Source organism: Leuresthes tenuis, unplaced genomic scaffold, assembly GCF_036924035.1.
Source record: "Leuresthes tenuis unplaced genomic scaffold, fLeuTen1.0.hap1 SCAF_24, whole genome shotgun sequence".
NCBI classification, from domain to species: Eukaryota; Metazoa; Chordata; class Actinopteri; order Atheriniformes; family Atherinopsidae; genus Leuresthes; species Leuresthes tenuis.
The window spans coordinates 20,269,271-20,284,287 of NW_027325378.1; the positions used below are offsets into that span (position 1 = coordinate 20,269,271).

Here is a 15,017-nt window from a genome sequence, read left to right on the forward strand (position 1 = left end):
CTCGTCCTCGTGTCGTTCTCTTTGGCGGCTGGGCTCCTCCGTTGGCTCGGGGATCTTCCTGCAGTGGTTGGCGTGAACCCACGTTGCCCTCTCGGCTACCTTCACAGCGGTATGTGTCGTCAGAAGCACCTGGAATGGACCTCGCCACCGTTTGGAATGCCAGTGCTTCCTTCTTAGGTCCTTTATCACCACCCAGTCGCCAGGCTGGAAGTCATGGAGTGATGTGGAAGCTGGTGGTGGGAGGGCTGATTTCACCTGCTGCGAGATCTGCGAGAGAGAAGAGGATAAGTTTTTGCAATATTGTAACATATTGTCCTCACATAGGCCAGTGGAGGGGAGTGGCCTGGTTACAGGTTCTACTCCCAGAGATGGAGGTCTGCCAAAAAGAATTTCAAAGGGACTCATGTTTACTCTAGATCGTTTTCGCATTCTCATATGCATTAGAACAATAGGCAGGACTTTTGTCCATGGCAGTCCTGTTTCCTCACAACACTTGGCCAATTTTGATTTTAGAGTGCCATTTTCTCGTTCAACAGCACCTCCACTGGCGGGGTGATATGCACAATGTTGTCTGAGGTCAATAGCAAGAAATTCACTGATTTGGGTTATGGCAGAATTGACAAAGTGAGAGCCATTATCGCTGCTCAGTTTAGTTGGTATTCCCCATCTGGGAATAATCTCTGTTAGCAGAGCCTTTGCTACCACTTGGCTACTCTGGTGTTTTGCTGGAAATACTTCAATCCATTTTGACCACATGTCAACTATTACTAGGCAGTACTTCTTTCCTTCTGCTGGTGACAGTTCTATGAAATCCATCATTAAGTGTTCGAATGGTCTGTCTGGTGATGGGTGAGCGGCGTGTGTGATTGTTTTGGTTTTACCTGCGTTATGCGTTGCACAAACCATACACGATTGACAGAACTTCTGCGCATGAACTGAAAATCCTTTGGTGAACCAGTGTTGGGTTATGGCATCCATCATCCCCCCTTTTGACACATGGTCCAATCCATGTGTCAATTTTGCGAAATGAGGGAAAAAATGTTTAGGCAGGCAAGGTTTATTATCAGGTCCTCGCCACACATCTTCCTTCTGTGTGGCACCGCAGCGGCTCCACAGCGCTTTTTCCTGTGGAGTGGCAAAAGACTGTACAGCTGTAAGAGATGTGGGAATAGAGTCAGGAATTGATACCAACAGAGTATCAGTTAATGTGGATTGGAGAGTGGCTCTTTTTGCAGCAGCATCGGCCCGTGCATTTCCTTGAGAAACAGGATCTGTGTGGTTAGTGTGAGCAAGGCATTTACAAACAGCAATAGACTTTGGGAGCAAGATGGCATCAAGAAGAGCTGCGACTTTGTCATGATGTAGAATGGGTTTTCCGTTAGATTTTAGGAATTGTCTGTGTTTCCACAGAGTGCCGAAATCATGCACAACACCAAACGCATATCTGGAATCAGTGTAGATGGTTACTGCTTTGTTGTTAGCTAGTCTGCATGCCTCTGTCAAAGCTATCAGTTCTGCCGCCTGTGCCGAATAGTGAGGGGGGAGTGAGCTGGAGAGAAGAGTTTCATGGTTAGTGACAACAGCAAACCCAACTCTGTTGTGACCAGTTTGTGGGTCCCGTGAAGCTGATCCATCTACAAAGAGAACCAAATCAGGATTTGTTAATGGTGTTTCTTGCAGATCAGGCCTTGGTGTGCAAGCCTGTTGGAGGATGGCAACACAGTTATGCTGTTCTCCATCGTCTGGTGTGGGGAGCAGAGTGGCAGGGTTCAACACATTACAGCGTTTGACAGTAATGTTAGACATTTCTAAAAGTACTGTGTTGTATCGTAGCCAGCGTGCTGTGGAGAGATGGGAAGTTTTTTGTTCAAGTAGAATCATGGACACAGCATGTGGGACCAGGAGAGTTACTTCAGAATAGCCCACAATGTCTCTGGAGGCCATAACTGCCTTTTCAGCAGCCGCCACGGATCTGATACATCTTGGGAGACCTGCAGCCACGGGGTCCAGTTTTGAAGAAAAATAAGCTACAGGCCGCAGCTTATTTCCATGATCCTGCAACAAAACAGAAGTCATACATCCATCTTTTTCATCTACTGTTTGAGTGAACGGTCTGGTAGGGTCAGGCAGGCCCAAAGTTGGAGTGCTTTGTAAAGCAAGTTTTAATTCTGTGAAAGATTGTTCTGCTTCAGGAGTCCATTTGATCTCATGTTTTGCTTGCAGGCCCTTGCCATGAATGAGGGAGGCAAGTGGAGCTTCAAGAATGGCATAGTTAGAAATGAATTGTCGACAGTAAGAGCACATACCAAGAAATGACATCATCTGCTTCTTTGTGATGGGTTTTGGAAGGTTCTGAATTGCATCCACTCTTTTTGGTGAAAGAGTTTTACCTTCAGAAGTGATGACATGACCTAAGAAGACAACCCTTTCCTGGACAAATTGGAGTTTTGTCAAGCTGGCTTTGTGACCAGTTTGTGCCAGATGTTTCAAGAGTGTGACTGTGTTGGCTTCACACTGCTCTTTAGTCGGACTGCAGATCATGAGGTCATCCACATACTGTAGCAAGGCCGTGCCTGGGGAGAGAACAAGAGATTCTAGACTTTGTCTGAGAGCTTCATTGTAGATGGTGGGACTTTCGCAGTATCCTTGGCACAGACGTGTGAATGTGTAGCCTCGCCCATTGAAGTTGAATGCAAACCAGAATTGGCTGTCTGGGTGGATTGGAACACTGAAGAAGGCGTTCGAAAGGTCCACCACTGAAAAGAATTTTGCATTGTTTGGAACCTGAGACAAGATGGTGTAAGGGTTTGGAACATGTGGGGCTCTGGGTTGGACTGCTGCATTAACTGCTTGCAGATCCTGAACGAAACGCCATTCTGTTGGTTGGCCTTTATCTCGGATCTTCTTGACAGGAAACAAAGGTGTGCGTACCGGCGAATCGTTACATGGAACAATTACTCCTGTTGTCTTAAGAGACTCAAAGACTGGTGTGATGCCATCGATGGCTTCTTGTTTAAGTGGATATTGAGCCTTGCAAGGTCTAAAGTCAGATTTTGGAGTGATGATAACAGGTTCACAATCTTTGATGAGGCCTACATCATATTTGCCGACAGCCCAAAGTGTCTTAGGAACGTCTTGTAGGGCTGCGATATGTGTGGATTGATCTTCGGACAAGCAAGAAAAAGTTTTGGAAGTACTTCTGGGTATCAGCTGGATTGTTCTTTCTGCGTGCACAACAGATGTCAACCTTCTTGAGTAGCACTGCAGTGTAGGTGAAAAAAGGACAGATCGATCAGATGTTTCTTGCCAATCGGCTGCACGCTTACATGACTCCACAAATTGGCCCAAATCTTCCCAATTATCTGATGTGTGTTTTGCGAGAGGGATGTGTGGGACCGAGTCCATGTTGTACATGTTACATTGAGCTGGTGTGAGAGAGACTGACACAGCGCATTTATGTTCTGTCCAAAAAATGTGTGTCAGTGTTAGTTTGTCAAACCTCTCCCTTAACCAGCTTTCCTCGTATGATTCGTCAGATTCTGGTGACAGATGGGAGGTACACTGCAGGTCTTCTTTGGCCATGAAGTCTGTTGAAATTGTGTTTTTTGCTGAAACAAACTCAGGAAAGGTTGTTAGTGGTTGCAGTTGCCATTGATATGCATATGTCATGTTCGGGGAGTGGTGGACAAAGGTGTGCGAAGCATTTGGTGTCAGGTCAGATAGCCTGAGGACTCTGACACCTTCTGGGGTGGAGATTAGACAAAGGCCTAATTTGCACATCAAGTCCCTGCCCATCAGGTTAATAGGACAGACTTCAGAGAGCAAGAATGCGTGTTGGAAACTTGAATGTGACTCATCTACACAGTTAAGTGGGACGGTTATGTTCTCTCTAATTGTTTGACCTGATGAACCAATAGAATACACATTATTTCCACTTAGCTTTGGCTTTTTTGTGAATTCTGAAGTTTTTATCACTGAATGTGTGGCTCCTGAATCAACTAAGAATACAATGTTTTGTTCTGCGATGTTCAGTGTGTGTTCTGGAAATTTCTTAAAATGATCAGATGTATAATGAACATATGTTAGGACAATTGCATGTGTGCTGTGAGAGCTCTCAATAGATTGTGAATCAGTGTGGTCACCATGTGTCTGTGAGTGTGGTGTGATACCTTCTTCTCCATCCACAAGTTGGTTGGGCTTCTCAGCAGGAATCCCTCCCCTTCTGGCAACCCCCAACCACCTTCAGTCCGACTTGTTTGCTAGTGCCGATGCGGTGTTTTTGTGACAGTCACGTTTCCAGTGTCCACGTTCCCCACAGAGGTAACAGATATCCCTCTGAGTTTTCCGTAGGCTGCTCTTGTTGTTGCCACGTCTTCTTTCTTTATCTTCATCCTGTTTCAGTTCATAATCTCGGACTGTGTTATACATGGTTATTGCTGCCATGTGCATCTCTTTTTGTGTTTTCTCTTCTTTGTCCCTTTTATTTAAGAGTATTTGGTCATGAGCATGTATGGCATGTCTGCGAAGCTCAGACAGGCGTGCATCATTCCAACCAATGCAGGATTTTTTTACAGCTGAGGCAATGTTTGGTTTTAGTCCACTTAAAAAACAATTGCAGAGATGAATTTCCCACACATCTGGAGCGTTGCTTAACTCACCAGGTGGTTGAAGGCCACTGTGGATGTTGAATACCTCTGTCAGGCGGGTGAGATATTCATCAGGGTTTTCACCATCCTTTTGTTTGCAGGCGGTGATTTTCTCCATGTTAACTTTTACAGGGAAGGCTTGAGTGAATGCACGGCAGAGATGACAGACAGCGTCTCTGTACTGGGCATTAGACTCATCTTCCCAGGTGATGTGTTTGCAGCGGATGTCAGCATTTGATGGGAATTTTCCAGCTATCTTTTGCCAGTCTGTGGGTTTCATCTTGGTGATCAGGAGTCTCTTTAGTTCATTCATGGTGGGTTTAAATTCTTGGCAGAATGTGAGGAATTGTTCAGCAAACATTTTACCTGATGTTGTGGGGTTGGGTAAATGCTGAGCGGCTGCTGTGATGTCCTCAGAGGTCCAGGGACGAAAAACTAAAGTTGCACCTTGTGGTCCAGATACTTCAACCATGGGCATGTTGAAGGTTGTATCTTTATTGGGATGGCGTAGTCTATGTGCAATTGGAGAAGAGGGACTGTTTGATGAGTCTTGTGGTGGAGAAGACACTTCAGGATGAGCTGCTTGTAGTTGTGGCATGATGGGGTTATCGCCACTTCTTTCGCTGGCATATGGTGGTGGAGCTGAAGAATGAAGAGGTGGGTTGCCATCAAGGTCTGGATCCAGCTTCAAAGCCGCCAACTGTGGATACAAAGAAGAAACCTGCGAGTCTGGTGCCCTTTGTGTGGTTGAAAGTTGCTTCTCATTAGTTTCAATTTTTTCACATGAGAAAGGAAGTTGTTTTTGCATCAGTTTCTTATTTCGTCTCTCAGCTTCAGCTTTCCACATATCTAAACATTCTTTTTGCCCTTCCATGAGTTCTAATTTCTTAACAGAAATTTTGTTTTTTCTTCTCATCTCTTGTTCTTTTTTTTTCAGGTTTTCTTCTAGTTTTTCTATATTTTTTAAACTAAGGGACCCCCCTATTGGGAATCCGAGCTCATTTGTCCATAAATTTAAATATTTTAAGCTTTTATCCCCAAATCTCTTTTTCATAATTTCCACAATTGGCCCCTCCGCAGACTGGACCGCTTCTACGGAAAATTTACTCCCCATTCTGAATGAAGAGGTCGTACGACGAGAGCCAATTAGTTATGCTACAACTGGCAAAAGCGACATTTCGATTTCTGCTTCAAATGACAAATAAAGCAAACTGTTTCCATTGCTATAAACAGATAAATAGCGACATTTCGATTTCAGCTTCAAATGGCGAATAAAGCTAACTGTTTTGATTGCTAAAAACAGATAAATAGCGACATTTCGATTTCTGCTTCAAATGACAAACAAAGCTAACTGTTTTGATTGCTAAAAACAGATAAATAGCGACATTTCGATTTCAGCTTCAAATGGCGAATAAAGCTAACTGTTTCCATTGCTATAAACAGATAAATAGCGACATTTCGATTTCAGCTTCAAATGACAAACAAAGCTAACTGTTTTGATTGCTAAAAACAGATAAATAGCTGGCCAACTGTGAAGACTATGAGAAATGAAATTGTTGTCTAATTAAAATCCAAATTTGAAAGAAAATGCAATAAGTCAATATTTCAACACTCACCAGACGAGTTTCACTGAACTCTGTTCTTGGAACCCCGGTGGCAGCGACTCAGGACGTGTTACCGGTTAGCCCTCCCGTCTCACAAATTAATCGAGGTTCGGAGGCTGGAAATGATCTTTTTCTCCAGGATGGCCTGTCGCTTTCCGTGCCTCGTCCTGAACGGCTGCTCACGGGGTCCTGTCAACAACGCCAAACTGTTGTGGAAGTTTTTAATCGCTTCCTTCCTAATACTTCTGATGAGCAATGAAATAGAGAAACTTACTTTTTCTGCCGGCCGGCTAAGTTTTTATTCTTCGTTGCAAGGAAAAAGATCAGTCCACACCATTCAGCAGCAATGGTATGAAAAGATACAGACAAAAGAAATACAGAGTATTTATACCTGAAGATGGGGGGCTTTGTTCTTGAAGATGTGTAATCACATCTCCGGGGGGGGGGGCAGGATGCAGTCTTGATGGTAATTAAGAAACAGGAGGTTAAAACAATTATCTTGTCTGAGTGTTAATTAAGAGGTAAATAGTTTAAAACAATTAGCGTGTCTGGGTGATACAAATGGTTAATGTGGATTGGAGAGTCTGTCAGTCCTGAGACATAAAATTTACCATCACACGCATCGGCTCACATTTTCCTGCTTTTTGCGTAGTTGCTGGGGTGATGCCTTTTCAGGCGATTAAACGCGTTCGTATTAATCTGTTCTTCTTCACTTTTACTGAATCCAAGCCACTTCTACATCGCTGACATAGTGGGACCTTTTTTGTCAACTACTTTGACAGTCTCTCAACCTCTTTCGATGTTCTCCTCCACTACACTAATTCACTTCCACGTTTCTGCTCCGTTTCCTTTCTCTGTCCGCTGGTAGGTCATTACATTTTCTTTTTCCTTTTGGTTTTTCTTGGCAGTTAACAACCGGCTTAGAGGCACATTGCTACCAATTAGTGGACTGGAGTGTTCTGAGAGACACACAGTTGGCTCTGTAGATGGATCGATTGGGGAAAAAATGTCTTGTGCTGAACACAGAGATTTAGGCAAATTAAATCAATCTAATTTCTCAATAAAGTGTTTTATCGCATAACCTTAATCTTTAGTTGTGCAGCAACGCTCCAGACTAACTGTTTGCGTCGGTTGCGCTGGTGCACCTAACCTTCTTTTAGGTGTACTGCCTCAAAACTTGGGTGACTCTAAATGTTGTGCTGTGCCTGTAGCTCCACAGTGATATCATTTAAGTGTTACTTTGTCTTCTACTCAGTGGCAGTTTTGTAAAGCTACAGGGAAATGTTTATTTTCATTTGTGCACAAACAAAACATTCTGTTAATGTTTTTTTTTTTTTATCCACATATAGGCCTATTTGATATTTAATGGTGATGCTTTTGAAGTGCGTCACATTGGACGTTTTGTCATACCAGAGCCAGACCAAGCGGCCTTTTCCAAATGCACATATCTTGGCCTTCATGTTCCACTTTGTTCAGTTTTCGCAGCTTTTTCCGTGCTACTTTTTTTTTTTTACGTACGGTATCTCCTCTCTGTGGGTGGGATTGGCTATTTTTCAGCACGGTGTGTGAAGCTGCTGTAACACAGGCAATAAACGTTTTTATCCAAAGCAACTTACAAGTGCCAACTATATGGCGTAATAAAGGAGCTGTTGAGTTTGTGACGGGCTGTCAGTTCAGAGGGGTTTTCATGTCTTTTACGAGAGATCATTGACAACGTTGATCTCTGGTCAACAGAGATGTGAGGTCAATTAGATTGTATCACCACAGGTTTTTATTGCCAAATGTTTATTCTCACAGATTAAAAAAACACCTGCTCATGGAATCATTTTATATGCAATCCATGTGCAAAAGTGAGACGGGATTTATGTTGAAAATTGTCTGCTAGACTTTCAAACGTCACTATCAGCTCGGCTTGATTGAAACCTTGGCTGTGGGTAGTTTCAGATGCTATCAGTTGTGTGGCAAGCCAGATCATAGCGTATAGCACCATGTAATAAAAAAAGAAAAGTGCCATTACCAGGGACAGTGCAGACGGAGCGCTGAACTGTTCCTTCCACTTATGATGTGAGGTTTAAGTCAAAGCTTTCTTAGCCAGGATCAGGGATGTGTTACAGCAAGCACATTTTCCATTTGCTCCTGTGTGCCTGCCTTGAAAATCTAGTTGCACAGCCTGAAAGAGCAGTCTAAAAATAAAACTGAATGGTTGCAGTCTGGAGCCCGGCATGACCTTAAATCACTCGTTGCATCTGAATATGTGACGTAAACAGAGGTTTTGGTCCCAGACTGGTTAAGCTGTGGGGGTGATTTGCTGTAATTGGCTGTTAATTTGATTGGCAACACAATGGTTGCTTATTAGGCCAGGACACTTAAAAGCCCTGCTCAAAAAAAGCCGTTTTCAGACATGAGATGCATAACATCGATGGCCTCATCATTCTGTCAAAGTGGCGTTCAGGCTTTAGTCACCTTTGCATCAGTGTTAATCCCACGTGATTCAGACTTTCTGGTGAAAGTGGCAGAAAGAGCCACTGCACACGCAGTATTAGTCATTCATGCAAGAGTAGATGCAATTTAAATTTCTCAGAAATTCACAGTTTACTCAACATGTCAAGTGCACAGTGGTTGTGGTGGATTTAAGACGCTGAGAACATCATTTCCAGGCGTGCTCGAGTGGTAAGGAGCTCGACCCATGTTGGCAATACCCTTTTCCAGCGATCGCTGGTTCGAGTCCCGACCGGGCCGATCTTTCCTGCATGTCTTCCCCCAGTTTTTCTCCCCTCTTTCTTGTCCCTCTCCACTGACCTGTCCATTGAAGGCAAATATACTCAAAAATCATTTAAAAAAAGAAAATATCACTTCCATGAGTTATCATACACAATGTGATAGTTGGCTGCAGAAACCATCTCTACAGCACCACGCAAACCTATTAGTCGTTCTGGAGTTGGTTCTCATAGCATAATGTTTTATGGTCTAAGTTTATGTCAAGCTTACACTGTGTTAAAACAGCGGTGGAAAATACTGGAGCTTCAGCCACAATTTAAACACTTTTCAGTAGAGCTTTCTTTCTATTATTGGCTCAGATGACATGAGAAGACGACTCGCTGCAGCAAATGATTGTAGATAGCACCTTTTAGGTGGAAAATTGCAATAGCCTTCTTTCTTTCACTCAAATCATCTGGTGAGAAGCAAATTTAAGACCGCGCTGCTGTGCATGCCTGTCGCTGTGTTGTGTTGAAAGTGATCTGACATAGGCTGCCGTTGCAAAATGTTAGGGAAGAACACCAGAGGTTAGGCCACACAAGACACCTGCACTTTAAGTTGCTACCAGATTAATGGAAAGCCCTTCATGTCTTAAAGGGACTTAGGTTCTGTGGAGAAGAAGCTCACTGCGAGTGTCCCCCTGTAATGCTGCAGACTAGCATTGCAGATTCTGACTGAAAATATTTGGCATCAGTTGTAGAGTGAATTGACTTTTAAAGTAAGTTCAAATGAGTGCACAAGAGAGATGGGGTCAGGGGGAACCACAGAAAAACATCAAACATTGCTGTTAGCATGGCAAAGAAAGTATTGTCTTCTTGGACTCAGAAAATGTCTTATTTTAGCAGAATTAGAAGTTTTGAGTAAAGCCGAGAACACCCATGCCTTAAAATCTGCCACTGTTCAATTATAGATGTTCTATTTTAGAAAGATGCAGAATGCCATGTATACAGACTGAAAGAAGTCACCAAATCTGAAAAGCACTTCCACACATTTTAAACCGTGTGTTTGCATGATCCTGCGGACCTTTTCTTTATCAGTTCCAGTGAAGGTTAAATTGAGCACACATGCATGAGCCAGACCTGACCTGTGTGCTACGTTCTGCTTGCTCTGCGATATTGTCGATATAGATTCATGTCGTACTCCTATCAACACAATAAGGAACCTCAAGCACTGTGGTCAGTATGTTGTTGAGAAAATGCGACCATTTCTGTGGTTATTTCTGCATCACGTGCTGCCTCCTGCACGCCTCAGATTGCTGCTCCCCAGCCTTCACGCTTCCAGCACGGAGAGCGTATCTCGAGCAGGAAAGCCTCCCGCTGCAAGATGCACGTATGAACAGCATATCTGGAAAAGTCCGGACCAAATTGTTGGCTCTTTCTCCTGAAAAGAATCTCGGTTATTAACACACTTCTGTCACCAGTTGTCCAATCAGCGATGGCACAAGACGAGGTCGAAGTACCGATCACAGAGGCGCAGGCTGGGAAAAAGATGTTTATTCTTTGGATCAGTAACAAATGGAAAATACTGAAGTGGCAGAGGGTCGCTGGCTCAGAGAGAAATGCTGAAATTAGACTTTTTCTTTTCTTTTTTAAAATCGTGGTCTGACTAAGAATGGCTGGAAAGAAAAGGGTGAATATGTAGAGTGTGGCTCACACTGGCTGATGTGCAGGAAAGCCAGTGCTTTACTACTTTTTTTTACAAGTGAAACTGAATTTACGCTGAGGGAGCAACAGCAACTGTGTACCTGTTTTCATAAAGATAGCTTTGCATAGACGTAGCACAATAACTGGAGTGGAAGCCTTATTTTCACGCGTCCTGTGAAGAGACGTTACTCTGTAATTCTGTATAGATTTTGTGGCTCCTGCTGCACATTCTCATGCTGCGTTCCTTTTTATAATAACATTTTTGTTCCACTTGGGCTGAAATCAGTGATTCTTAAATCGTGGTATCGTTTCATGTTGCATACCCACAACAGAGACCGGGAGAGTCGTGATATGTGGGCGTTATTTAGCGTTCGTCAGCCATCATAGCTGCAACATGTCATGTTGCTATGGTGTTAGCCTTAAAAGTGAGCTGTGGTCGTTTTAACCTGCGGGTCATTCACTGTGATGGATGACTCTGGATGGTTCCTAACTCACAAACATTTTGTTGCATTGTTTTTGTGCCATAAGTGCTCGATATTCAATCCAGTTCAATTCTATTTATATTGTACCATGTTACAACAAATGTCATCTCAAAGCACTTCAAAGATGCTGTCCAATTCAAGCTAATTAGAATCCAATTCATTGTAATACAGTCGTAATGCAATTAATGCATTTCCATATTAGTCCAATTCATAGATGCAAAGCCAAGCTAAGGAAAGCAACAGATAGCACTGAAACTTCTCTTCAGTCCAGTCCCCCGTCCTGAGCATGCTTGGAGGTAGAGAGGATGTGTGCTTCCTGAACCCAAACTGGCAGCTGGTTCCACAGAGAGGGGCCTGATAAGGGCCTGATTAATGCTCTGCCTCTCATTCTACTTTTAGAAACTCTGGAAGCCACAAACAGACCTGCAGTCTCAGAGCGAAGTGCTCGGTTGGGAAAATATCCACCTATGAGCTCTCTAACATATGATGGAGCTTGGTCATGAAGAGCTTTATATGTGAGGAGAAGAATTTTAAATTCTATTCTGAATTTAACAGGGAGCCAAAGAAGAGAAGCTAAAACTGGAGAGTAATGATCTCTCCTCTTAGATCTCATCAGAACTCTGGCTGCTGCATTTTGGATCAGCTGGAGGCTTTTCAGAACATTGATTTTCACCGTTTCATTCTATCAGACAAAGGGTAAAGGTTGTTGTTGTATTGAATAGTGAAAAGAGATTACATCCTACACCTAATATAAAAGGGGAGTACAGTGGAATGAGAACGTTTGGATGAAGATCATATGATGTATGATAAGACGGTTGTAATTCCAGAGAAATACTCACATTTTGGGCATGTCGCTTTCGAGCAGGAGCCCCAGAAAGAGTCCTGGGGTTGAAGAGGTTCATGGGACTATGTTAGGAAGTTAAAGGAATGTGATATCTTGAAGCTGATGCGACAGCTCGTCTTTAACAGGCTTTTCACACATGAAAATGGTTGTTTCTAATGGGGCTCGCATCTGCTTGTTCTGTTGCAGGACCCAGTTATTCTCCGCAAGAAAATTCTCACAACCATAGTTCCCTTCATAGCTCCAACTCACATTTTAACCCCAGCAAGACCTCAGACACAGTAAGTACTGCCTCTGCCGTAGCATAAACATGTCATGTTGATTTTTGCCTTGACAGTTAACGTAGTAAATGTTCTGTATCTTTTTGTTAAAGATTAAAAGCACTTGTTACCTGGATTGAATGCCAGTTTAATTCATTCTCATCACAATTTGCACTGTGATCAGTTTAGTCCTCATTTCAGTTTAAGAACAGTTTCACCATTTTTGTTAAGTTTGCCTCAATTGTAGTGATAAAAGAAAGACCTTAAGAATGCTTAAACACCATACAGTGAGGTTATTTTTTAGGATTCTGAACGCTGGAAATGTACACAGTTGCATGCTGGAAAGGAACTATTGGGTGTTGTGAAACCCAGTCAATACACGAGGCAATCTGAAGCTGTCTTTGAACCAAGTCTCCCCTAAAATCCAAATGTTTTCTGTGAAAACAACCCAGCCGTAACCCTCAGCTTTCATCCCAATATTGCTTGGGTATTTCAGATTAGATTACAGGCCCTTGCATCAGATACTTCCGCACAAACACACACACACGCTTTGACTGGTTGGCCTCTTGTTTCTAAACATGTGTTCCTTTACTCAGCCTTATGAGCCTGGTGACGACTGGTCAGAGCACATCAGTTCCTCTGGAAAGAAATACTATTACAACTGTAGGACGGAGGTGTCCCAGTGGGAGAAGCCCAAAGAATGGCTGGAGAGGTAGCTATGATTTCTATAACTTAAAGTACTCGGTGTTACATGCTCGATTTTAGTCAAACAAGTGTTGTTTTGATGCATCGATGGCTAATACCACTGTTGTATCTGTGTAACCCAGAGAACAGAGGCAAAAAGAGGCAACAAAGACTGCTATTGTCAATAGTTTCCCCAAGGACAGGGACTACAGAAGGGAGGCTTTGCAGGCAGCGGCGACCCCTGGCTTTTCTGGTCCTAGTAAGTGTCACCTGTACCTTTACAACACATCACTTTGCTTGGACAGAACTTACTTAATCACACACGCTTTGTTTGCATATTTTTAATATTATTACTCCATGTTTGGACAGACCAAAATATTGAAGTTCCAAACTTAGCAGCAGAAAACTACTTGAAGATGTAGGGGTGTGTTGATGTTCTTACCAGACCATGCAGCTTCTCTACTCTTTTAGCCTCCGCTTTCCTGCACATAAGCGACGTGTTGACGTGAGACTGAACAGAAATGCACATATATGTGCCAACTCAGGAGTTGATCACTGTAAGAGGGAGCAAGAACACAGGTTACCTGTCTTATCACAGGCCCAACACAGTCGAATCAGGCTACCAACCGTGGTCATTCAAGTTTAGATCTAACGATCAATCTGACGCCCATGTTTTTGCACAGTGGGAGAAAGTGGCACAAAAAACACACCCTGGCACAGGGAGAACATGCAAACTCCTCATACAAAGGCTCCAGAATTGGGAGCCTTCTTAGTGTCAAGCAGCATCTCTAACTATCACACCACCATGTCACAATTACCCAGACGATGGTTTTAAACGGAAATATTGGCATTGGTCAAAAATCGGCACACAATTTCCCAATGAGCCTGCTAATTCTGTAAACTGATGTGAACAGGAATAAAGGTGTGGGCAGATTTTAATCCACTATCTATGTCCATCACAGATAGGCTGATGATAAGTGTACTTCAAGAGGATGATTTGTGATTTAATAATTTTCATTCAAGGTTTTTCTTTTTCTGGTTACAGTGAATTTTGCTGAACCCTCCTGGTTCAGGCTGTGGTCAGGGGGAGCACTTTGTTGGTCACAGTTGTAATGACATGCAGTTTGTTTCTCAAGATTTTGTCAATTTCCGCGCTTCAGTTCTATATGTTGAGATTCTGACAACAAAAGCACTTTTACAGCATTTGTTGCAGCATTATTTTATTGTGTGTAAGTCATGGTAACTGCATGAACCAATCCCTCCCCATGCATCCGATATGGCCTTTTCATTTTCACTTGTTCTGACTCAGCCAGGGTTACTCTGCTGGTTTGCCGTCTTTCCTCTGCTGTTAAAGTCTCGGTTGGAGCTCTCGGATCAAGGATCGGAGACGGGTGTAAACAGCAGCACAAACACGCACAGATGGAATATTTGATAGGATATTTGTACTTCAAACAAAAAAAAGGCGGGTGTTCAATTTTAAAAACTGAATTTCAAGCCCTGTTACACTATACAACTTTTCATGTCATGTGCAGTCTCACTCACAATGCAAATGCTGCATGCACACTGCAGAAACTGTGTGTGAATGGTTGCTTATTGTTGCAGTCTAAGAACTTGTACTTAAATATGGAGCAACATATCACAGTTGCTATAGTTTGTCATTTGAACGTGGAATCAATCTGTGCAGCCCTGATCAGTCGGTGTTAACAAGGATTCGATCAAAACCCCTTTAATAACAGTGTTAGGTTTATCCATCAAGTTGATCAGGATGCTGTTTGATTTAAAACTGGAATTGAAGCCGTCACTCGTTGTACAAAAGTTTCTTTCACGTATTCTTTTTCACGCTGGGATTGGTGCAACTTTGTTGCGCATTGTGTCATTGTGAGGCGTAACGAGGGGCTAAAGTTGATCTTACATTGATATGCCTGAAGGGCGTCATAACTGAGGCGAACAATCCTGCCTCACGCGTGCTTCCACACATCAAATCACAGAACGTGACGCTTAAAGCAACGGTGCTATCCTCACTCAGCTTGCAGTGTGTAAAGACACAGGTCTGATGGCCCTCTGTCTGACACATGTCATTTACCAGGAACAACAGAAGCC

The 15,017-nt window shown here is 43.1% G+C and overlaps 1 protein-coding gene across 3 annotated transcripts in view; it reads left to right on the plus strand.

Moving 5' to 3' along the window:
- Positions 1-15,017, plus strand: part of waca (WW domain containing adaptor with coiled-coil a) — a 33,632-nt gene that overhangs the window by 8,316 nt on the left and 10,299 nt on the right. For all 3 annotated transcript variants that reach the window (XM_072378131.1, XM_072378133.1, XM_072378132.1), the window contains exons 4-6: positions 12,163-12,254; positions 12,830-12,945; positions 13,061-13,176. In XM_072378131.1, coding sequence (XP_072234232.1) covers positions 12,163-12,254; positions 12,830-12,945; positions 13,061-13,176 — 324 coding nt within the window. The remainder of the gene's footprint in view (positions 1-12,162; positions 12,255-12,829; positions 12,946-13,060; positions 13,177-15,017) is intronic.